Source organism: Takifugu flavidus, chromosome 22 (genome assembly GCF_003711565.1).
Source record: "Takifugu flavidus isolate HTHZ2018 chromosome 22, ASM371156v2, whole genome shotgun sequence".
Classification (NCBI taxonomy): Eukaryota; Metazoa; Chordata; class Actinopteri; order Tetraodontiformes; family Tetraodontidae; genus Takifugu; species Takifugu flavidus.
Genome location: NC_079541.1, coordinates 6669733 through 6695872, shown reverse-complemented (window position 1 = coordinate 6695872; position 26140 = coordinate 6669733). Strand labels below are relative to the sequence as shown.

The 26140-nt window shown below is 46.9% G+C and overlaps 1 protein-coding gene across 2 annotated transcripts in view; it reads left to right on the top strand.

Moving 5' to 3' along the window:
• The window catches only part of btbd11a (BTB (POZ) domain containing 11a), a 72536-nt gene that overhangs the window by 36701 nt on the left and 9695 nt on the right, over positions 1 to 26140 (top strand). For both annotated transcript variants that reach the window (XM_057022249.1, XM_057022248.1), the window contains exons 2-6: positions 10617 to 10766; positions 20683 to 20890; positions 23438 to 23590; positions 24134 to 24299; positions 25863 to 25952. In XM_057022249.1, coding sequence (XP_056878229.1) covers positions 10617 to 10766; positions 20683 to 20890; positions 23438 to 23590; positions 24134 to 24299; positions 25863 to 25952 — 767 coding nt within the window. The remainder of the gene's footprint in view (positions 1 to 10616; positions 10767 to 20682; positions 20891 to 23437; positions 23591 to 24133; positions 24300 to 25862; positions 25953 to 26140) is intronic.

The window sequence follows — 26140 nt, the reverse complement described above, 5'->3', positions numbered from 1 at the left end:
CTGCGGCAGGTGTTTTCAATTTGCTCGCTTCATAGGAAGAGACGCGTGAAATCGATCTCCGCGTGCGGCGCTCGCTCGCGTGCCACATTTGGAATCTGTGTTGGAAGCAATTGAAGCCGCCGTCGATGAAGCCCGCGGGAGATGCATTAGCCTGTGAACATTACCGCGCCGGGGGGGTCTGTTTAAACACAAGCGAGGGAAGACAACTCAAGAGGATTTATAATCACAACAGAACGCCGTAACAGCGCGGGGAGATGGGATCCCTCCAGAGGTGTCGTATTAAATCTAATGAAAAGCTGCAGCTACGCTCGGTGCTGGCGCTTAATAGCGATTCTGGGCTCCGAGGACGGTTCCCTGCTGAGAGACAGAGTGGAGTCTCAGAACTACATGTCTCAGTTATGGTTACTTCAAGACTGCGCACTTTTCCCCCTTCCACCGTTACGCAGACGATACCCAACTCTACCTCTCCAGCAGCAATCCTGCAAGCGGCGGAGTCAATATCTCGTGTTAGTTCCAACCACTAGGGGGCGCAGTCGAACATTTGCTTCACTTTTCTGCTATTCTCTCCTCAGTTTGTTGCTGTACATCAGTTGGTGCCTCCACTTTACTGCACCTAAACGCATCATTATCTTGACAGTCTTAAAGACAATCCAATAAAACTCAACTTTATGACCTATAAAGTGAGGATTTCCAGCAGTTCTCGCCAGATGGACATAAATAATCACAGGGACATTTGAAGTCAAGGCAAAAGTATCTTATTTTATCTATATTTCACATCCGTCTAGTGCTCACCACAATGTTTATGTTCCATTTTCCCATCCTGTTAGAAGAAAACAAGCTAACACACTCCCTGGTGGTATCGCTGGAGGTGTGGGTAGTGAAGTGGTCCCCACATTAGCCAGCGATGCTTCAGTGCTCTTATTCAGAGCCAGGTAACTAGGCAACCGCGCTGCCGGTCGACCGAGGTGGATTCACAGAGGATGCGACTTGGACTCAGGAGATTCTCCTGTTGTGTCATGATGTTACCCAAGGGGCTTTCGAGGGGTCAGCGATGGATTTCTCGGTCTTTTTTCCCCCTCTTTGGGAGGGAATACCCTCCTCCATGGTTCCACGGCCAGTCTGAGGTTTCTTGGCCGTCCCAGAGCTCAACTCCCACAGTCGGGCCGCCTGCCATATGGTGCGGGATACGGATGAAAAAAGAGGGGAGCTGAGGGAGTTTCTGCTGGAAACTGGGTCACGGAGACTGTTGGCTCACCATCAGTAGTGATAAACGCACCGGAAAACTCACTCGGAAGGGAAGAAAATATGTTTAAAAAGTTCCACCAATAAGAATTCTACTCATGGAGAAATCTATAGGGTCTGAATTTAATTCAGCTGGAAATAAGTCCGATTTTCGGGATTTATAGGATCCATCATCGTCATCCTGGATCTTTATCTGATTCGATAGATGTAATATTAGATTTTGCTGAAAGATTCAAGTGTTAATTATCTGTACATCGTCAAAAATGCGTTATTAATATCTTTATTATGTAATCTGCAAACATCAGGCCAGTCGCTGCTGACGGTTTCCTGTAGCTCCACCCTGAAGAAGTAGGTTTTGTTGCGTCCTCGGCTTCAGCGCCGCTCCGCAGAGTTTCTGTTTCGGGTTTTTAATGAAACTTACGAGAATGAATCGCGTCGTGTTTGCGGATCGGCGGAGCGGGGGCGTCACAACCATAGGTCAGAGCCATGAATTTTAATCAACGGCAGCGTCGCCCCCACAGCTTTTAATAGCCGCCCATATGCGGCGGCGGGATCGCCTCGTAAATCAGCTAACGTGCTGCACTTTTTACAGATGTTTTCTGCCTCTTCTGGGGTTTTTTTTTTTGTTGTTGCTCGCCTTTAATCCAGCTCGTCTGCGCATCGGTTAGAGGAAGCTGGGAGCAGACTCGTCTTCCTCCAGGGGAAGCTGCCGCAGGAAGCGCCACGGTTTGATCTGACGAGGCCCACCGCCGTCCAAACAGCTTGTGAGGGTGAAAGGTACAAATCAATCCCAGCTGTCAGGCTCCACTTCCTGTTCGGGAAAGTTCAGGAAGTCTTCGCCAGTCCTCAACCGGCTCCCCTTTGTGGCCCGACAGGAACTCCTTTGATTGCCGGGCCTTTAAATCTCAGCTAGGACTGAGATTCAGTCGGACTTTAATGGCTGAATAACCGACAATAAACGACATCACGCCATCAGTTCAGGGCGCTTTACTCCGCAGCTGGAGAGAAACAGACAGATGAAGAAGAATGAAAGTCACGGCGCCGTTGCTGATTGATTTCTTAATTTCCCGATTGCACGGTCGACGGCTGAAGCACCTGCCTCCGCCCGCCATTTCTGCACGGTAATTTTCTCATTTGGCGCCGTTTGCCGCAGACCTGATGTCAGCGGGGTTCTCTCTCTCGCGCACTCGCACACACACACCCACACACACACACACACACACACTTCCTGCCTTACCTGTAGCCTCATTTCTCACATGTCAGACCTGTGTGTGTATCTTACCTGAAGCCTCCATTAAGGAGGTGACAGCGGAGGTCAAAGGTGACGTGTCAGCTGTTTTTCTGGCGGTCTGACAGCACGACCCGTCCCCCGTGGCAGGAGACAAGCAGGAGGAACGGTGGGATGTGACACCCAGCTAACAACTTTGACTGACCCAGGTTCTTCCCAGGAGGCCCCCCCCGGGCGCTCCCCGGGTCAGCCGCTGCTGTCAGCCTGACGGGCGCCTCGATGTGGTTTTTGAGGCTTATGATGTTGCCATAGCAACAGCGAATCTTCCCAAACCTTTAAATCAGCTTTTTTTGCGGGGGTCATTTCTATGTTTAGAGTGTAAGAAAAGCAGGAGCATTTGTTTCCGTTGAAACATTTCACCCACTTTTTACGAGGTATTCATTAACCTTCCGTCTGCTGTCTAATTAATAAAAGATTGGGCACAGAATTAGTCTGAATTTTGGATATTTTTAACTGTTTACTTTTTGATCATTTGAAATGAGCTCGCAGGAATTAATTTGCAGTCCAAAACTTCACCTTGTCATTGGTGGTAATTATCAACATCAGAATATTATTTTATATCACTATAGAAACACAATAAATGATCAAGTCACTCTTGATATTAAAACAGTAGATTTGAAGCAATCCCACAGCCCCCTGGTGGCCGGCAGCAGTATAGTACCTCGAAAACAGCAATATTTAGCTTCAATCAGTCCAACTTTTCTTGCATAGCAACAAGAAGGCTTCCCTAGCAACACCTTTGCAGACTCAGGCTTGAGCTGTCGGCTGGGCCCATCGTCGCCGTGTAACTGCGACAGACCTATCGTGTTCACCGAGAGCTTATCGCCAGCGCTGCGGCTTAATCGGAGCCCACCGCTAAGCTGCTCATCGCTCCTTCTTCTGCCACCCATCCTGAATTTATCTCCTTCGCAACAGACAGCGAGCAGCGTGTCATCGTGGCAAAGTCAAGCAAGGGCGGCTGTCAGAGCAGCTAACATGGAGCCAGCGAACGTCTGATTTCAGATTTCAAAGCGCAACGTTCATGCCAAATCATCCCCCTCTCTGCCGTCTATGCTAATCTGACATGTGATATGCACACTTGGGTAATATTTCCCCTCTTTTTCTGAGTCTCCTCACAGTTCGGCTAATTCTCCAACAAGAGGTTGGGGGTGGGGGGGTTGGAGGAGACGCACTTTGGCCTTCGTGGGGTGTAATTACAGCACGGAGCTCAAGTTCTGAGGACGCAAAACTTCAGTTCCCTGCGGCCTTTTTATTAGAACGCCTCAAAAGGGAATGAAAACGCAAAACCGGAGCGTTTCCATCAATTTCGGACATGCGCACAACAGACGTTATTAGCCGTAGACAATATCTGAGTGTAGAAGAAGAACTTTGACAGTAGAGGAAAAATAACATGACTCTCACCTTCCATGTTCTCCCCAGGTTTTATAGTTCAGGGTTGCTCATAAGAAGTAAGTACCTGGTCATCATGAAGACTTGGTGCTCACCATTATAATGGCCGTAGAGCCAAACATGTTCGCTGTTTCGCTTTTTTATAAGCGTCCCACGTATGTGTCATTACCGCCAACTACTGGCCCAGCACGTGCACTACAGCGTATTGGTGGTCTTGTAGCTCTTGTTTTTGTTCTTCATATTAAAGCTCAGCTCGTCGCCTTTTCAGAAAGTTCCCCTTTGAGGGTGTTTGATTTTGATTTTCTCAATGGCAAAATGATAACCATTGCTAGAAAATGAAAATCAAACCATTTATAAATCCTCAATGATGAAGCAAGCAATTAAAGCGTTTCATTAGCAGACAGCCACCTTGTGAATCATCATTTATTTTAACTTCCGCAAAGCTCATATTGTTGCAGTTTACAATCAGAGCCCAGTGCATATTAAAGTAATTGAGAAAAATCCATTGTGTCGGCAAAATAAAAGATCAATCAATTAGCTGTTCGGCTGAAATGAAAACACAATTAAAGGGTGAAAACTTCAGAAGCAAGAACTGTCTGAAACTACGTCATTTGGTCCCTCATTTCGGGAGGTGAAGCGTACTGATGTGGCCACGTCTCTGTCCTCGGAGCATAAAGATGGACTTGCATGGTGGTGGATCTCACCACGGCGCCATTTTGATCGCTTTGGTTTATTGTTCTGCAACAACACAGCAAAGATTACTTTTATCCTTTGAACATCATCATCATCTCCTGATGTGTCTCTGCAGCTTTGATTTATCAGGTGTTGAGAAAAGTTTCTGACCTTTCTATAAAAAATTTGAACATGTTCCTGTCTTACACAACAGTACCTGATCAAACTTGCCCTTGTTGTCAAGGAGCCTCTGGGGAAAAGCTGCGCAAGGCGCGCACTTGTTAGCTTAGTGCTAACCTCATTGTCCCTGATGTGATTTGGACGAGTTCTCCTGTTACTTTAGAGTAATTCCTGACTCATCAGGGCCTCTTTGTTTTAATCTAAAAGTGTCTTTAGTCCTGTGTGTAAAGGTCATTTTGGAGCACTGAAGTGCTTTAGCTTTGATAGCCATTAAAGTCCCCATCAGACCTTATAACTGACTCTGAACCACCACTGAAATGAAACATAAACTTCCAGCGACACTCGGTAACATATTTCCTGCCTTCATTATCCAACAGCGTTGCTATGGACACGTGAAATACACCAGAGGGATGCGTGGCTTCTTTCTTTTTTTTAAATGTAGCGCTGACAAGGTGCAGATACTTGGCCCCATCTGTCCTCGTCCGTTCCCGGCTCGCTGTACGTGGTGAGCGGACATATGGCGACCATCTGGGCCAGCCCGGGGATGTCAGAACACTGTGGCTGGCTGATATTCTGGGACCTGCAGGTCACTTTTACTCCTTCAGCCGGGGACGAGGGAAGAGAGAGCTGATAGTGCGAGTAATCTGGGATTAGCAACGGTAGCAGAGAGCGAAAACAAACATCTTTCTCCTCGCAACCGGCGGTCACTTTTCCGTTTTTGGTTTCTCCGTCTTCGTCGCTCTTTCACACTCTGTCGCCCTTTTCCCCCTGCTACTGCTGGGATGTGAGGTCACCACCGGCTGGCTGCAGGGTTTCTGGCCAGTCACAGCTGCGTAGCCTCAACCGCTTCCCAACCTGCCACGACTGGCCGCCGTGCCCCGCAGCTCAGTGACCTGTGAGCACGCCGCATGGTCGCAGCAGCCGTGTCGGCAACCTTAATGTCAAGAATAAGTCACTTTGCCACAAAGTAGAGCTGCCAGTCCCCACGTGGACGTTTTTTTTTGGGGGGGGGGTTGGCGGTCTATGTTTGTTTAAGAAAGCAGCATAAAAACCTAATTGCAGTTTTTTATTCTCCTCTAATGATGGAAAAACGGTATTTAACCATTTCCGAGCTGTTATTATGAAAGCTGGCATGTGTGTGACAGCTGCTTGTGACTTGGCATTCAGTCTTTCAGGATTGAGTGAAATCCAACCAGAAAAGACACGTATGAGGTAATTAAAAGCACATTGCATGGGGAGTCGTCCAAACGCGCGATCGCATCAACATCTGGAGTTTTGTGAAAAGTAACATGGGGATAAAATCGGCCTTCTGATATAGCAGAACCCTAACTGTCACATATAGGCGCCCGTATGCCGGCGAAACACAGCCAGATGTGGGTTTAACAGGCCTGGAGAAGAGTTTAGTTGGGGAAAAAAGAGGTTTGGTGCTGTTAGACTCTTATATTCCTGTAATGTGTCCTGAAAGCTGCATTTGTTGTGTCTGCAGATGGTTGCTGTAAGCTAGCATGTAGCATAGCGGCGAACGAGCTTTTCCTTTTGTGCTGCATTCATGACTATCTGGTAGTATTAGTCACGCTTAAATAAACAGACATTAAACGCATTTCATTAATTCATGTGGCTTTCCAGCCCACTTTCCCGACCCTCTGCGGTCTTCCTCGTCCCCTTTCATTACTCCCAGACTGTATTTGTATCATCTCTGTTTGTGTTATTTCTCGCCCTCGGTGATTACGATGACTCAGGTGGCTGGATGGGAGGACGAACCTGAATACTGAACCTCGGAGCCCAGTCTGGGGCTGAAATAGGGTCAGACAGGGCAGAGTTGCGGGAGTTAAGTTCTGCATTTTGTCATAATGGGGCTCAGCAAAGCTTCTGAGCTGCATCATTCTGCATAGTGGAGGTGCAGAAATGATGGAGGTTGAGGTCATTTAATCGGAATCCCTCGCTTCTCTGTAACTTCAGTAGGCAAAAACAAACTTTCTGAGAAATATCTGATTATAATGGGAACAAGTCAGACTGGATGAGCATTTGCTGGGAAGTCGTTGCCAGTAAACAAATGTGGATGTGTTTCCATTACATGGTTGGATTCATCTACTTATCCAATATAACAAGGACCCGTCTTGTTAGAATATTCTAGCCTGGAGGGCAGTTTTCACTAACAGGCTTTTTTTTTTGTTACAAGGAAGTAAATAATACAGACTAACGAATCCTACAACAATAAAGCCGTGTTAGGAGCCCTGGGAGACAATAAACGCATATTACAGTAACATTTTAATGTGAAATTATGTTTACACATCTGGTGGTTCAGGTAAAAGGGAATCGTTTTATGAATATGATGGTCGCGGAGTGCTTGACCACGCTTTCAGGGGCGGGGCTATGATAACAAAGCCCGTAGGGTGGATGTCACAGTCAAGGTCGAATGTTAAGTACAGCATCAGCTGGAATATGACCAGTCCACTTAGCCTCCACCCTCCTGCTGCAACCAGTTCATTCTGCAGCTTTCACATCATAACCTCCCATTTAGCCCTTCTGTACTCTCTACTTGTACCAGAAATATTCACTAACGTTGGCCTTAGGACACAGGCTAATCTCTTCCTAGCGCGCTACATTAGCCTATATATCATCTCAAATTCTCCCAAAAATTATTTTAGATTGTTCTGTGAATGTAGAAGCTGCTGATTTCTTTCGGCGTCTGGACTCCATCCTTGTAATTCCCACAAGGTCGTTCAGCACAGCAGGGAACCAGTAGATGAACTTACTCCAAGGTGAATTCTCATTTTATTTCCATTTGACTGCCAGTGGTTCAGTCTGACTGGACACAGTTCATGATTTTGGACCAAAACCTACAAACGTGGAAGAAAGGGCGAACCAGGGACCGGTTTCAACGCCACGCCGCGATCAGCGCCGATCTGCTGCTTGACATTTGCGTTTAGCCAGCTGGGCTGATGTTTAATCAGTGGCCGTTTCGCTCCCCAGGATGTCTGAGTCCAAAGTACATTCATTCATTTTTAATGAGGGAATAAATGTCTGTGTGGTACTCTACATGCCACATTTACACCCCTGCCTCTGCTCACCCAGCACTGGTTTCACTCTCCTTCCCTTCAAAAAAAGGCAAAAAAACAACAAAGTTCAAAGAAATGGTTCTGTTCTAACCCGGGCGATCGCTACACGCTGTTAGTCAGCAGGCGCCTGTTGCCGTGGCAACTACCTGTTAATATTCCGGCCCAGATTTTTCAGCGCTGACAGCAGAGTGCCACCATCTCACCATAGACACATTTACTGGGAGCACTGGAATGTGTTCCCACTCACCTTGTTTCGGAGCAGAGGCCCCGCCCACTTGGACGAGGTGAGAGTTCCCATTGGTGGCTTTGGGACGAAGAGATCGATCTTTCTGGATCTTTGAGGAGAGTTTCGTCTATCAACGATGGTGAAGTCTGTCATCTCGCTACATCCAGACAGTCTGTCCTTTCTTCCTCTACAGGAACATGACAGAACCTTCACCAGTTTATGAGGCTCTTCGTGTTGTCTTTGCTTGTGTGACAGTTAAATTATCACCGGGCTGCTGAAAGGACTGAGAATGTTAGATGGTGTAGGACATTTCAGTTCAACCAGCGCGGAAGATGAATTACAGCCCTAAGAAATAACATTCATTTATTATTAGACGAGCAAATATCAGATGCTTTTGTGTTCAGCAACAAGTGTCTTACACAGGTAACATCGCTTGAATTCCAAATGTCGAGATTCCAAAATTGAGAGCACCCTCGGGACTGGAAAATCTGGTGAATTCCAACAGGAAAAGTAGGTTTTTGCTTGCCCCTAAAAGTCGTACGTGCACCTCTTGAGAGATGACAGCAGCGACAGCGAAGCCTCCTTCTCCCTTCTTCTGTTTCAAGCTGCGAGGGGTTATTCCCCCGACCCCGCTGATCAACAGCGCATGAGAGAGACACCGTTGCCGTGGAAATGTCAGGTTGCAGCGTGTGTCACTGTCAGTCTTTAGAAAACAGATGTCGTGTCAGCATCCGGAACCGTCCTCTGTTGTCTTCACAGGGGCCGGGCTGACTTCCTCCGATCAAATATTATTTTTCCATCCGAAGGAGTGTTGCTCAGAGATAACAAGCGGGGGGGGGGGGGGGATGGGGGGCAGACTTGTTTATACATCTTCATCTGATGGTTGAATAATTCAGCACAGCCCCCCTCTGACACCCCAGGATTATTCTGAAGAGTAAAAAAGTAGATGGTGGGGGGGTGATGGCGATGATGGGACGGGTTGATTACAGAGTGAATTATTCAGGCGCACACACACACGTCCACACGCACTCGCAGGGGTGTGAACTCCTCAACCGTGAACGGCAATATGGTTTTGGGGATTGCGTGAAGATGAAGAGATCCGCGCGCTCCTCCGAGGGGCCGGAGATGAAGACGGACCGGCGGATCCCCGTATTCTGCTCCTTATCAGGCTTCGTCTTCTCTGGAAGGTTTGATGTTTTCCGACTGTTTTGGTCCGACAAAAGACAGCCCAAAAAACTTTGGGTTCCACCCAGATTTACAGCGTAGATCCCTGATCATTGGAACTATAACTGGCCTTTATGTACAGTCCCACTCAAGACCTCTTCCTCCTTCACCTGCAGGAAGCTGTGGTGACGAAGACACGTTGACTAATGTGGACGTTTGACTTCATTTTATATTCAAATTTGCTCTGGAGGGTTCATCAGCTCTGTGTCCTCACCCCCTGCTGCTCTAGCTTGGTTGTTACCACTAAGTAGATGCACAATGGGGCGGATCGCGGCTTTGAAATGCAGCGCACGCCTCCTCACCAGGACGATGGTTGTAGCCCAGAGCTCCATTTTTGATGAATTTCACGATCAAATCTAATGATAACGTTATTGATTTCCTGTCAGAAATATCTTTTTTTATGCTAGCTCTTCCGATGATGAAGCTAAGGGGTGAATCGGGTTATATTCCAGGAACATGGACCTCTGATTGGACCTGCAAGCGGTTCTGGGCTGAGCAGCCACCGTGGAATACGTCCAACTGTCCCCTCAAAGCTGCTCTGCGGCTGAACAGTAATAGAATTCGTAATTTAGAAGCACCAAATAAAGCTGACCTCTCTGGGAAGGCTGTGGGAAGATGGAGGCTGGGGAGTACTGGAATGTAAGGGTGGGACACTGGTGGGAGGAATCTGCAGGGAAACATCCTCCGGAATGATGAACCGGCTGCTCGGCGAGGATTTTGTCTCATGTGCTGCCTCACGCGCAGACAGATCGACCACGTCTGTAATTACACTTTGGTGAGGAATGGCACACCGGTTCCTCTGCGCCGCTTCGGCAGGATTAGCACTCTGCAGGGGGCTGCTCTCCTACACCTTTAGTCCAAGAAAATACAATATCCCATCCGTCACATGACCTGAATTCAGTCCCAACACTGAAACGTGGAGCCAACAGTATCCAATGCACAAACACACCCTGAGAGTCCCCGTAGACCCAGAATAACCTCACCAGTCATGCTTATTTTACTGCAGGTGCTGCTGCTCGGGAATAATGAGCAGTTTTCAAACTCTATGCGACTGACAGAGGAACGTTGGGACCCATCAGATTGATGTAAACCGCACAGAAGGTTAATTTGAATTCGAAGTTGCCATTTTTTTTCTGAGTTCCACAGGGTCTCATTGTCTTCCTCCACGTGTCATTTAGTCCCGTTAGGCCCCAACGCTCTCAAGGGTGTTCTTAAATTCATTTTGCTATAAAACTAAAAGCACTGACAGCTGACGCATTGAATCCTCTAACGTCGTTTCCATGATTCCGGATTTGCTGTAATTCTTGTTTTCTGATCTTCTCTTTGCTGTCTGCAGGCGTCCTGAGCCTCCCCGACAGTCTGAACCTGCACCGGGACCAGCAGCGCTCGGGGAGGGGCGGGGAGTGTCAGGGGTACACCCAGGCTGAGCTGCGCACGCTGGAGCAGTCGCTGCTCGCCACCCGGGTGGGCAGCATCGCAGAGCTGAGTGAGTAACCCTCCGGCTGAGCTTCACAGGCAAAACTATCATTTATTGATGCCCGAAGCACAAGAAACATGTTTTCCGAACTCGCAATTTAGCACCGAAAGGTTAAAAAACAGATGATTAGCGAGGGGAGTTGAGGCTCTTCCTATTTTCAAGTGTGAAATCCTTATTTTTAAGAGGTTCCTCAGACCTCTGACATGCTGAGGGACACATGCTTCACCCAAATGTTCCTCATAACCTCATTGTTTTATAAATTGTGTTTTTTTCACTGTCCATTTGCTTTAAATCATCAATTCAATCATTTGACGAGCTGTTCTGCACATTAATGCAGCTCCGGGACTTTTTTCCGTAACTATGGGTAGAACAGATCCATTAGTATGAAGGTACGTGCACGCCCTGTCGCCGTGGGCTGTTGTGATGGTCGGCTGTTTCTCTCCTGCCCCCCGCCCCATCTCCCCTCGCCCACCCTCTGACAGTGGAACCATTCTATCACAGCTGTTCTAACACCTGTTTATGAGGCCTGCCCCGGAGACCTTTAAATTCAAGGTCACCTCTTTCGAGGCTAATGACCCCCCCACCCGAAGGGAAGAGTTCCACCTTTAACTCCCTCCACCCCCGGCTCCTTCCTCTCCACTGGCGCTTACTAGATCGTCTTGTTCCCTCAGCAGCGCCGCTTTTTGGTTTCATCAGCAGTTTGTGCACATCACAAACCTTATTATTCAAATAGTGATGGACGGCCGAGCTCCGCCCCCAACGCAGGGGCAAGAAAGATACCGTGGCTCTACTTCCTGTTAGTAACCAACGACATCCGCTAATTAAATTCTCAACTGCAATTATTCAGCGATCATTTTTAAAAATATATCCCAGTGGAATTCAGGAAAACGTAGGAGCAGTTGCCCCCTGGTGGCTGACTGCAGAATATCAGAATACCCCCCCCCCACCCCCGTGGTTATTGGCTAATCTGTTCGATCTCAGCGCTCTGCAGATTTCGCCTGCTGTTTGGTGCTAAATTGTTCACCAACTCAGATGATGCTAACCGCACGAAACAGAACGCCGGGCAGTTGGAACAGGAAGCAGATAAACCGGCGCCGTCTGCTTTTTAATTCAGGTTTAATGCAGCGTGCCTTTGACTCCGTCCCGCCTCAGCTGGGCCGGGGTCGGGGGTTGCCAGGGGTTACCATGCAGTTTGTTGATGCCAGCTGCGCGCCGCTTTGATTTTTGGCCGGTTTCGTTGAGGCGGCCTCCTCCCGAGCGAAGAGACTCATCAGCAGTTTACAAAACACTGATCAACACCAGCGAGTCTGATTATCGGGGCGCCGATGATGAGCGCGTCGAGGCGGCTGCGTTCGGCGCGCGCCGCCATCTGCCTACGCCGGGAACCTCGAAGGAGCAGAGTTGCTGTGAAGGATGGAACTCAAAAGTCGGCATTTCAAAAGCAGATGGAGCAACTCGCAGGGTCATTAGTCTGTCATCTGTCCCATTTACGGACCGTTTGAAAGAAAACTTTCTGATTTCTAAGAAATAAACCCCCCTTCAGAAACAGAGGCTTCGTAGGCATGATGAAGCATATCGAGAGCGCACATTAAAACTATTTCATTACACTTCTTACATCAATTTGTTGGTAAATTGTATTAATTAGTTAGGTGATTAAAAATTAGCTACATTTGTGGCTGATTAGGCCAATGAAAACAAATTATTCCGGTTAGCAAAAGCAAAAATACGCGCACCACCTTGAGCTCATGTTAGGAAGTCGGCGTAATGACCCCAAACGAAGCATTTAAATCCTGCTTATAATGAATCTGTTTGAATGGGAATTCATTTGAAACGATTAGTTCAGTATCGGAGGCCTAAACACCAACACTTAAAAGCTGCGAGGGCAATTTCACACCTGACTCGTCTGCTTATTCACGGCTGAGAGAAGAGCAGAGACGTTCATCATCGCATCACAACGCCACCCTCTGAAGGGGAAGAAAATCCGCCTTTTATTTCGGAGGTCATCATTAGCTCGCCGTTCGTGTTTCACGCCCGCCTCCAGCAGCTTCGGGCGCTCGTGTTTTGCCGCCCCTTCATTCCTGTGACAGCGAGCCCTTCTTCCTGGGCGTCTTGGCGTGTGGCGTGTCGACCTGTAGGCGCTCCGCTGACATATAGGTGTGACAGTGGAACGCCGCTCATCTGTCAGTGTGGCGGCCGGCCTGTGGGTCAGGGTGCAGCCGCCGGGCAAATAAACCCTGTAATGAAATACCCCCTTCAATGAGCCCCCCACCCTCATTCCAGAGGGTGGAAAACTCAAAGCTGTGACTCGGAATCCTCTCGGAATGCCGAGGCACAGTAAAGAACCAATGCCATGTGAAGTGAGCTGCAGAGTCCATCGAGTAAACACTGATGGCGGGATTAAACAACCAAGATTACAACTTCAATCCAAGCAGTTTGGCGGGGGGGGGGGGGGGGTTCTGTTTATCGTCGCCTGTGTGCGTGGACCTCATCTTCCTCACAATAACCATCTTGAGGCGTGAGTCATGGTGTTTTCTGCAGTGCAGGGGCAGAGAGGGGGAGAGCTTCTTCTTCAGGGGTGAGTGCCTTCCTCAAATTGAAGAATCTCTCTGGATGCAGAGCAGCAGGGGTTGTGCAGGAAATTACACAGCAATGGGATGTTATTTCTCTCCTTCCGCACTGGAAAACTTGTCTTTTTTTTTGCACTTGCTCTTTCTGCCCAACAACAGGCGTTATTCCTGCGACGCCTTGCTCTTCAGCACCCTGGGTTTCATTAATGCATCCCATCCTAAAGGCTGTAACGCACACCGTCTTCCCGCAGCCTTTGCTCCATTATCACACATTCACTATGTGAATATGAGCTAATATGAGCTGCGCCCATGTGGGCTGAGGTGTCACGTTTCATCTCAAGACCATCCACGCTGCTCTTGTTTTTCATTAAATTCCTCTCCCTCTTTGCCTTTGCATCGCCTCTCACGAGCCTCTGGCGGACGTAGAGCACAAAGAAGGAAAAGGATGAATTAAATGGATCTTCTCCTGCCGCTGAGGAAGGTATCCCAGTTTAACTAAAACCCCCCTCCTCCGGGAATTCACACATTTGCACAAAAAATGCACAGCGCAGCTGATTTGGTTTGTGGGATTGACTCTGGGATCAACCTCCCACATACTGTGCTTTTAATGCAGGCGAACTTTAAATTAACGCCGCCACGATCAATCGTGGCTATATATTATCCCCATCTCAGAAGACTTTAATCCCTGTAAGCAATAAGATGGAATAATGGCAAAAGTGTCCCAATATTTCCAGTTTTCATGCTTTCGCGGTGATTAAATCTGAAGGCGACCCTGGGTTTACGTTGTCTGTCTCCCATTTTCCTTCTCGGCTGATACAAACAGGCCTCCAGACTTGCGCCTCTTCAAAACATGCTGTAAAATTCTGAACGCTGCTTTCTGTATTCATTAAATCAGAGTGGGCTGGCTCTGGTTAAACAGTTTAATGTCCCTCGACAGTCACCGCCGGAGACCAGTCGCTCCACACCACAGAGATGAGAGCATCATTAAAAAGCTCATAGATCTTTTTTTTTAAGAAAAGGCAGATGTATAACCTGATTCTCCGGGTTCGGTCTCAGACACGGAGCGTCTGTCTCAGTCTGAGGCCTTTTTGTTCACTGTGATATGCATCATCACACGCTAGAGGACTTTCTCACTTCAAGGTCGGGTCTGAATGGATGAAGACAGTTATGTGACTCCCTCTATATGCAGATGATACCCAAACTTTAGCTTCACACAAATCTGACTGACTGTATTTAAAGATCTTTTAGCAATGCAGTCAGACCAGCTTTATTGTAGAATATTTGAGGAGAAAAAGATGATAAACTTTAAAAATGGAACGTGTGGAGTATGCAAATGACTTAAGCTATGCCGCTAAGCATGGTTGCACTTAACTAAATAAACTTACTGTACTCTACATGGGATTGCCTTACAAATATAATAGATGTTTGCCAATATACACTGGATTCTATGCACACAGTGGAGATTAAATGGCAGAGAATCATCTGAGAGGAGCATTCTAGGACTTGTTATTGACCTTAGATCCTCAGCAGCATCCCTGTAAACTCTGAAATCCATTGACATCATTTCAAAGACCGCCGTCTAAACACAAATGAAGCACAAGGACAGACGGCGGATAAAAAGTTTACTTCCCAACTCAGGATTTGTCAGAAAGCAGAAGGAGAGCCAAGATTGACTCGCGTCCAAACAGAGACTCAAACAGACTTGAGAATGCAGCAGTGGGACACTGCAGATTAAAACAGTCAATATTACGGTATAAATATAATGTTTCTGCTAAAACAAGCAGACACTTAGAACTGTGGCCTTGTAGCAGTGTCAGTTTAAACCCTTCTGAGTGTAGCTTAGAATAAAAATAAGCACAAAAACTGAAGATTTTACATACCGGTGTGTAAATGGTGTAAATGTAGGTTTTCTCTTAGCAAATATCACACAAATGTTGTAGTTGTTACATAATATCGTGTTTTTTAATGGAACCATTTTTCCTACATTGAGAAGAAAGCTGTGCTTTAGCTGTTAGCTCCGCTGTGAGGCTAGCTAGCTTACTACACGACAGCATAACAAAGCTAGCCGATTCCCAGCGTTAATTAGCACCTACAAGTTACCAAAGCTGGCTTCCTCCTCATCAGTTGCTGAAGTTTTTCCGGATTCTGGCCATGTGCAACCAGTCTGCAACCTTTGTCTCCACCTGTTGCCCATGAGCGTATCCGATCGTGCCGTTGCTACAAGATGCCACGGCTCGAGTGACGGCTTTTAATTGGAGCCACCCTACAGGCCTGCAGCATGTGTAAGCATTCGAGTGCGTGGCACCACTTCAGAGGAGCACAACAGCCACCGACAGATGTCGTTTGTTAATTATTAGCAACAACCCGACAGGTGAGCGTGGAACTCACACCTGCCCCCTGGCTTCATTACACCAGCGTCTGACTGACAGGTGCTGTTTACAACACAGCGCCGCCGCACCGAGGCTGCCGCCGCCGCACCGAGCAGCAGAGATAAAGCAGACGGTTTGAGTGTTTTGGAGGCAGCCCAGAAGTGCTAATGGAGGTTTTGGGGTAATAGGGCGTTGAATTGAACAGGCTGCTTCCAGCTCTCACTCCACTGTTCCCAGTGACAAATGAAGAGACGGGACAGCTGACGCAGACCGATGGCTGTTAGCTGCAGCGCTGGAAACACGACAACAGCCCTCCATCCCAGTATTGCTCATTACTCATTTATGCAATACTGGCAGTTTTACACATGCTGGTATTTCTCCAGTTCTTACACTGGTGAGATTTAATGTTTTTAATTTAATAGAGTATGAGGTTTTTGGTTTGCTGGGATGGTTTGCTGGAGTGAAGAACTGGACATTAATTCTTTATCAAGGGTTCAAAGGACATTTTTGCCTTGAATTTCTTGTTTTGGGATTGAATATATGAAGGTTTTCTATCAAGAGAATATGAATATGATTTGTCATTCCAGCTCTTTAGTTACAACAGCCACTGCAAACAACAGTTGTAAACAACACTCATATGTTCCCTGAATGTTACTTAAATGTCACATTTCTGCTGATGGCATTTGTAGTGCTCCAGTAAAGGGAGGAGCAGCACATTTACAAACATCTTGACGATAAAAAAAAGACCATTTAAGTCCCTGACCGCACATATGCGAGTTATTTGTTTTTAAACTGCAGCGTTCGGCTGTTCTCCACAGATTGAAGCCCGCAGAAGAGCCATTAACGGGGATAATGTGGCAACTATTTAAAAGTCTCCTCCTGTGCGTTAGAAGAAGGATGACGAGGACAGAACGACAGTTTCTGTGATCGCCTCCGGCCGTATTTGCCAGAAATACGGGAAATATCTGAAATGACTGCGAAGAAACAGATAAATGTGAGGTTCTGCAGCCTCTTCACGCCCTCGGAACTTCATTAACGTGAAAGGTTTTGTGTTACTTTCTGCAGTTTCATGACAGCTGTTAATGAGCAAACTTTCTTGAGGGAAGTCTGGGGCTTCGCACGAGCCGCCGCAGCTCTTTGGAAGGTCAGTGCACCGGGCTGTTCAGATCCAGATCCTGTCAGGTTTGACAGAAAATCCCACCAAGGTCCTCTTAAAGACGATCTTAACAACAAGTTGCAGCTTCTTGCATCATGGACCTCCATTCAAATCGAGTAAAACGTCCTCAGGGGAGGATGTCAGGTAAAATAACAGCCCTGCATTTTTGACCTTCCATTAAAATCACATAAATAATAAAGCGGGCTCGCCTCGATCACGTACCTCAGGATTAATGCGATGTTCCTTTCAGACGCCAGCAGATCGTTTGTAATTCGAAGCTAAATATTTCAGCAGGTGAGTCTGTATTCTGTTGCCGTGGGCCTAAAACAGATGCCGCTCCGGCCGTTAGTGGTCTGTCATTTAAAATAAGCCGCCCGACACCTTTAGCAATGTCATTTGTGGTGGCGTTAATAGTGCAGCGTCTGACCTGAGCCCGTCTGCTGCGACCTTTCAATCAACAGACGCTAGCGCGGCCTTAACGATGTTTTATACGGGAGATTATTAGCCGCTCAAGCGGTGAAATTATTGGCTACTTGTGTGTTGATGATGACATGCGCTGTAATTGACCGTGATTAATAGATGCCACGGACTTGCTAATGCCCCCCCCCAGGGCCGAGCGCCAAGTCGCTCGTATTACCCAGTGATGATTAAATGGCCCGAGCCGGGACCCCCGGGGGGGAACGAAGGGCCACGGCGGTGCGTCAGAGGACAATAAAGGAGTCGTCCGTCTCAGCCCCCGCCATGAGGACATCGTCTCACTTCAGTGGTCTTGGTTTGCGTTAGAGAAGTCAGCTGGGTTCACTTTGTCAGGTTGAATTATGAGTTAGTGCTCAGGCTGATGCAGTCTGCTCCCAAAGCACATCCGAAGTGTGTTTTAGTCTTTGTTTATACCAGTCAGACTTAACGAGCCTCGGATTCTGCCTAATATTGGTCAGGCGATATGAAAGGTTCTCATGCAAACAGTTAAACATGTTTATTAGAGAGTTAAATCACTGAAACAGGCCTGTGTCCCAAACTCCTCTCCTGAGGAAACAGAAAGAAAGGTTATTCCAATTATTCCAGACTGAATTATCATTTTAGACAGCTGCTTTTTTTTAAGTACGACAATGTTTTAGCATCATTAAGATTTTGCATGAATAAGAAACAGTCAGCGTCACTGAGGTGACACAGCCGGGAAAGATGGCGTCAGACACGCTGGTAGTGTTCCTGGCAGCTTCTGCCTGTCTGATTTATTCCAACTTTAAATCTAAAAGACATATTCCACGAGATGGGGGGGGAAGTGGCAGGAAAGGAAGGCTGGATGGATGGATGGATGGATGGATGGATGGATGGATGGATGGATGGATGATGGGTGGATGGATGGATGGATGATGGATGGATGGATGGATGATGGGTGGATGGATGGATGGATGGATGGATGGATGGATGGATGGGTGGATGGATGGATGGGGATGGATGGATGGATGGATGGATGGATGATGGAGATGGATGGATGATGGGTGGATGGATGATGGGTGGATGGATGGACGGATGGATGGGTGGGTGGGGGGTGGATGGATGGATGGATGGATGGGTGGATGGATGGATGGATGGATGGATGGATGGATGGATGGATGGGGGGTGGATGGATGGATGGATGATGGATGGGTGGGTGGATGGATGGATGGATGGATGATGGATGGATGGATGGATGGATGGATGATGGGTGGATGGATGATGGGTGGAGGATGGATGGATGATGGGTGGATGGAGGATGGATGGATGGATGGATGGATGATGGTGGATGGATGGATGGATGATGGGTGAGTGGATGGATGGATGGATGGATGATGGTGGATGGATGGATGATGGGTGGATGGATGATGGGTGGATGGATGGATGGATGATGGGTTGATGGATGGATGGATGATGGGTGGATGGATGATGGGTGGATGGATGGATGGATGATGGGTGGATGGATGATGGGTGGATGGATGGATGCTGTTAAAGGGTGGAATTATTCCCAGTGATGGTCTCATCCACCTCAGAACCATTAAGCTGGAGTTGATGGATTCCGGCTCTCCTTCCCAGTGGAGCCTCCACGCTGAGCAGCTTCAGGATGACTGAATTCATTGCAGCCCGACACTGTCAGGAGTCCCATTAATTATTCCTACTGCTATAATTCTGGAACTCTTCATTTACCAAATGAGACCGGCTTTATAAAAAATATAGAAAGTTGTTTCGTTTTTAAAAAAAAGATGTTTTGTGCTCTGAGTTAGGGAGGAAATGCTAATTAAGCTTATGGAAGACATTAGAAAGGATTTCTAATCACTTATCCTACAATTACCTCGGAAAAGCCTAACAATTTAGAAGCAAACGCCTTTAAAATAGTCTGTGATTGGTTGCTAATGTCTCTATTTTAGCATGCTAACCCACTGGTGAACGTTACCCAAGCATTATTTAAGCATTTTAAGTGAGGGATATAATACAATGTCTATCCATTAATCTGTCAGTTCAGGTTTGGGAGATCAGACAGACGAGTTCAGGACTTTTAGTGAAGTTTGGATCGATAATCCAGCTTTGGTCTGTAGCAATAAAGAACTTGGCTCAGCTAAATAAAGTCATTAGCCGCCCTCCTGTAATTAATTCATAAAAGCAGACAGAGGAAGCCCACAGAAGCGTTAGTTAATTACAGCAAGGCTTGTGCTGCTGACAAACCAAAGCCACCTGAACAATTAACAATTAATGACGGCGGGGGGTTCTCAGTCTAACCTGAGTTCGGAGGATCAGCAGCATTTTAGCCGCGCCCACGGTGTCTGTGGCGGCACAAAACCGCTTTATTATTAATGAACGTGTTCCGCAGACCTGGGGGGAGCGCTGGCTCTTCCCGAAGTTAATGTCTCTTTTACACTTTCTTTAGTTTCAGTCTAACTGGGGAGTTTTGTCGCGAATTTGCATATTTAGCTTTCCTGTCTTCATCATTATTAATGGCTCATTTATCTGCTTTATATTCAGGGCAGCAGCGCAGCGTTTAGCTCACGCTGACCCCCACAGAGACACCCTGAGCCCTCAAAAAGTTCTGTGCAGAGACTTCTGCAGCAGAGTTTTGGTTAATTTAGTTAACCGATGGGACACTGCGATCGTTCAGGGCGCACGTGTGCATGCCAGGCTAATCTCCAGCCAGATGAGAGATGCCTGGCGCCCAGTTTGTGAATAATTACATCACACGGGAATCTTATTTTTTCAGAGAAATCAACACTGCGGGGGTTTTCCTGTCAGAGCAGCGTCGTTAGTGCATCTAATGACATCATTAATAATCTGCCGCCAACTTGTCCAAATGTCGAGCGGTTGACCTTCGCTGGATCTGAACCGTTTTCAGACGCAGCTTCGTGACAAGAAGAAGGACGGGATTTTCCGCAGGAGAAAAAAACAGAACTGGTTTAATTATTCATTTCGTTTTGACTAATTTATCATTTTCATTTTCTCTTGTGTATGAGTATTTTGTGGCCATGTGCGTTTTTCATACTAAGCTAACCAGTTTCTGACCTGCTTGAGAGGAAGTAGGTGGAACCTGCGGCCGGCTTCTGTCCTGAATGAAGAACTGATTTAAGTGGAAGTTTTGTGGACCTGCACACTTACTAAGAAAATGGTGAAATTTGGGTTAAATATACCAATTTGACCAATTTGTAAATATGGCAAATGTAATAGTTCTGTGAGAAAGGGAAGGCAAGACCAAGAGATGTCTGGCTCAGCCAATGAGAAGTGCAGGAATATGTATCAGGAGAACAGGAAGTTCCATCACATCAGTAGCTAATGCTAATATATAGCTTCCTATCGCTACCCACTGTCTTCAGGTGACCTGGTGTCCCGGGCCATGCACCACCTCCAACCGCTGCACATCAAGAACCCCAGCAATGGCACCCCGGTCCACCAGAAGAGCAGCACCACGGTCCACTGGGAGCCCGAAGCCCTCTACACCCTGTGCTACTTCATGCACTGCCCGCAGATGGAGTGGGAGAACCCCAACGTTGAGCCCTCCAAGGTCACCTTACAGACTGAGAGGTGAGGCTGCCGTTTATTCTTTTGTTATAACATCAGCTCGCCGGGTTTGACATGTCCGCGCGCCTGGTCGGGGTCATGAATTATTGACGGAGCCAAGGTGAGGCCCTGCGTGAGCCTTCAGCCTGGTGAGTCCAGGTGTTCTGGCTTCCTCGTGCAAACCTTTCGCCCTCCGCGAGTGTTTTTTAAGAAGCAGCGTGGGCTGGACGACGCTGACACGTCCCCGGGCGTTGAACAGATTGATGGGAACAACAGGGACTTCACTTGGTTGGACGGATGGACAGATTCCAACATCTTTCCTCCGCGCTCAGGAGCTAAAAACTCCATCCTGTTGACTCTGGGGAGCGCGAGGAGTGTCAGGCAGAGTGGCATGTCATCAGGCACTCGGGTGCCCCAGAGAGGAAATTTCCTATTTAGCATTCCACTGAAAGGCTGAAGGCAGGAAAAATGGGCAGAAGAACACAGCAGGATATAAAGGGAAGCAGAATATGATCTAATTAGATAAAACTGCCCTCCGCGAGGCTTTGGATAAGCCTTCTGTCAGGCAAAATATGGAAGCTGGAGAGATTTTTCCTTTTAACCTAAGATTCAGAAATGTTCAGTTAGCTTAGCCCAGACTAGCCACAGAAGCAACCACAGCACCTCCAACCAATAATTGAGTTTTGAAGCATATAAGCTTTAGAATGATCATATTCAGATGCCTCTTCTGGTCCTGCTCAAGGTTTGATCCTGTTACGTAATCTCAGGTCTGAATGAATAACGTTGACTTGAAAACAAGTGTAACCAACATGAATTTAGTGTGTTTACAGAAGCACTGAGGCATTTTCTGAAACTCGTGCTAGGGTTTTTGCCAGAAGGTGACATTGAAGGGACCATACGCGGGGACTTCCTCATTCAATCAGCAATCTTAATGTTTTTGAAGGTTTTTACAGTGTAAGAGACTCGTGCTTTTAATATCGTTTTAAGGCTGCTGGGGTCTAATTAGCCTAGACTCTCTGTATAAATGCTTGTAAAGAGAATAGAAAACATTCGGGGCATTTTATCAGCTTTAAGATGATCTGATAATGGTAGCAAAGCCCCCCATGAGGTCACTCACCAAAAGAAAAAGAATATTTTGAGGTCCCTGGGGAAGTTAGAAAAGAATTAGTCGAAGCTAAAATGGAGAAGTAGAACTGTAATTAAACAACAACATGAAAGCTGCTTGGCAAAAAAAGGCATGCATCAACCAACACAGGAAAGTGGCAAAAAAAAACACATCGGAATTACGGGAATCAGCGATTTTTACTGTTTTCATACTTATTTCTCTTTTTGAAAGACCTGACGCTGCCAAAAAATATCCCCAGGGTTACGAACTCTCTTTGAACCTCAAGAAACGTCAGGTTGCAATGTTATTCAAATAGACTAACAATAGGAAGGCGGCAGGCCCTGACGCCATCTGTGGGTGCACCATATGCTCTTGTACGGATCAGGGTTCGGCCCAGGGTTGGGGTAGGGGGTCGAGCTATACACTCAGCTGGTGTGACAGGAGTTTCTGGACCTGAATATCTCTAAAACCAGAACTAATCATTAACTTCAGTAAGAACTGCGTCAGGCCTCCTGCAAATTTGACTTCTTTTTATTTCATTTTATAAATTGCATTTTCATATGTCATCGACCCCAAGATCTGATGTCAGCACAGGTGCTTTTGTTGAGAAGTGCCAACAGAGGAACGACCTGCTCAGGAAGTTAAACTCCATCAGTGCCAGGAAGAAGCTATAGTGCTCCTTTTTAACTTTCTTGAAAGTATTTTGACTTTTCCCTTCACCTGCTGCCACAATAGTTGGTGTGCAACACTACGAAGGACGGGAGTTCCCTTTGGGATAAATGTGTGGTTGGAAAAGGCGATCATGAATCAGCATGACCGCATCTTGTCATCTGAATCTGCGCTTGTGCCGTCGGGGCTTCGTCTTAAAGCTCCACCACGGAGAGCCAAACGCTATTCCAGGTCATTCATCCCCATATCAGACCTTTAAATCTGGATACTGGCCTGTGGACGTGAACTCCCTATCCTCTTTTTACAATTGATTGTGTGTTATCTGTTAGTGTATCGTCTATTGTGCCTTCTACTTGCGATGGAGACCAGATTTATTATTGGGGGGGCTCCTCTGGGCTTTGGAGGCTGATACAGGAGGCACCTTCTTGCTTCCACTGACACCCTCATCATAAACTCCTGTATGTATGGGATGTATGTTTGTACAGTTCTGGCAGACGGCTGAACAGGATTTCCCTCTGGGATTATTAAAGTTGATTGAATCAAATTAAATCCAGTGAGAACAAATTAAGTGTGTGTGTGTGTGTGTGTGTGTGTGTGTGTGTGTGTGTGTGTGTGTGTGTGTAACAGAGACAGATTAGCTGACAAACACAGAAATAGACTCAGATAAGTAAGAAATGATGAAATATGAAGACGTCAGCGAGCTTAAACCCATCATGGAGTTATAAATGAGGAATATCGATTTCTTCTTCTAACAGTCACCATGTTCTGACATGTATGGTGCGTCTCGCCCCCCACAGGCCGTTCCTGGTACTGCCTCCGCTGATGGAGTGGATCCGGGTGGCAGTCGCCCACACGGAGCACCGGCGCAGCTTCTCCGTGGACAGCGATGACGTGAGGCAGGCCGCGAGGCTGCTGCTCCCTGGCGTGGACTGCGAACCTCGACAAATAAAGTAAATACAGCTCCAGAGGCCAATAAACCCACCACTTTAGTCTGGCCTTTTCGTGGCTGACAATCATGTACTGTTTAATCCTCATAAGGTGTGATGGATAAAGGCTGGTGAAATTCAAGGCAGGTCCAGGTGCTGATACCTTTTCACACCCCTCCCCCGCCACAGGAAGATGTCCCCATCAGCCCTGAAACTAATGCAACCTGTCATGAAAATCAGACAAAATCTTTATAAATGTTTTCTTGCATTTCTGATGTGATCATGAATCATCACCAATTTGATTCCGAGACGAGTCCTGATAGGATTTCAGTAGGAGGACATGTTGGAAGTGATCCGTTTCATTAGGGACACTGACGTGCCGAGGACAGGAGTGACTAATGGAGCCTGGCATCGGATCCATCGGGAACGCTACCTCCTTGCTTTTTCCCTTCCTCTCCTTCTGCTCTTAATGATTTCAAATGTTTAATCTGTCAAACCAAACTTTGCGCCAGCTTCAGTCTGCTGCCTTTTTCACATCAAAGTAGTTGATCTTATATCCGTCCGCAGGGCCGAGGACTGTTTCTGCGCCACCAGAAAGCTGGACGCCGCCTCCACAGAGGCCAAGTTCCTGCAGGATCTGGGCTTCAGGATGCTCAACTGCGGCCGGACTGACCTGGTCAAGCAGGCCGTGAACCTGCTGGGGCCTGATGGCATTAACAGCATGAGCGAACAGGTCAGGACACACACACACACACACATATACGGAAGGTTAAAGACTTCAACACAATAAAATCACCCACTGAGCACAAGCTGTTCCATTGAAACTGTAAATTGTCATCATACATCAAAAATGTAGCTTTGTTACTGGCTGACAAGTTAGAAGTGAAAGGCAAAAAATGAGAAAGTAAAGCTCTTTCAGGTAGATTATTGGTAAAAACATACCAGAGAACACCAGGAAGTTCTGCATTCAGTCTAGTCAATCCAGAATACTGCAGTTTGTGTATATTTATTTAGTTGCTACAGTATTCACGCACCTGATTAAACCATAAGGCCCAGTTTTATCTCAAAATGTAAAAACAAAAGTAAAACAAGGCTCCCGACCAATGTCACCTTTGTATTTTAATCATGTTATAAGCACAAAAAGCAGATGGTCATGCTGGAGAAGTGAAATTATGGATTTAACACCATCAGAAGGGCAGCGCTGAACACTGACAGGGAGCTTTTAAAGAGATGGCAGGATGTGAGGGGGCGGGGTTATCGATGACGGGGCGTGGTCATGTGTTAGGGGGCAGGGCCACAGGTGAGGGAGATCAATCAGGGCAGAACACACAATTAAAAACATACTAAAACTCTAAGAAAGACAAATAAATGACCCTTAAATATTGTGCAAATATACATGCTAGTATGGGGGCTTTTATAGTCAAGTTTTATTTAGAGAAACTGAGCACGCTTTCCTTCAGAGCTGCTAATGTTCCCAGACGACTTTGCAACTAGCCGTAAAATCCCTGTTCACCACGCATTTACATTAACACGAAATGATAACCATTAAAACCTTGCATCTGTTTTCCACACCTGCCAGCGCTGCAGGATTTCAGACATTTAGCATATTTGTGGGATAATTGAGCCTTTTGTTATTCTCGCAATAAATCATTTTCTTCTAAATGCTAGATAATTTCACGCTGCCGTGGTCTTTGGCCTCTGCACTAACAGGACAGTTACACAGTCCTGATGCATCCTGATCAATCATCATTTAAATAAGAGATAGAAAACCTGTCAGGTCTTTTTTTTTTACAATCAGCAGCCATATTCTGAATCTGATGAGAGTTTGCTACAGTTCTTGTGTTTCCTATAGAAAACGCTCCTTTTATGGCATATTTGCTCTTTATTTCTTTGCCTTAACCTTTCCACGAAGATGCTGAAGATGAGGCAGTGGTGTATGCAAGCCTCTTTTAGCTTGACTGGTAAAAAAAAACACTATAAACAGAGGGATATTTTGAATATTTGTACATTTTTGGCTGTTGGCAGCGCTGCTGCTGTCAGACTGTGCAGCTGGAGCCGTGCATGTTAGCCAAGAGGCAGAGAGCAGTCATAATAAACTGTATCTGGAGGGTCATGTGGGTGGAAAAGCCTCTGGCTCGAAAAGAAAAGTTTTTCCGTCCATCCCTGCGCTCTTTCCTTATTTACTTTACTGAGTGTCACTCAGCAGCCTGTGTGGCTGCTGCTCTCATGTGATCAAGGTTCCTTTCAAAACTCAAACCAGTGAAACTGCAGCCTGTAACTCTTCCTCCGCCTGCAGGGGATGACCCCTCTCATGTATGCCTGCGTGCGCGGGGACGAGGCCATGGTCCAGATGCTGCTGGACGCAGGCGCCGACATCAACAGTCAGGTACAGCGCTGAGTGGACGTCGTCAGTCTCAGTGTCACATTGATTTGATGGATGTGTCTCCATTAAACTCTTTTGATTTGCTGTTCTTTTTCTGCGATCTGGCCCGCTGTCTGCACGCTCTCCGTCCTCTTGGCAGCTTTGTGTGAACGTGGACTGATAAGCAGCTCGGGATCGTTCCCACAGTTAAA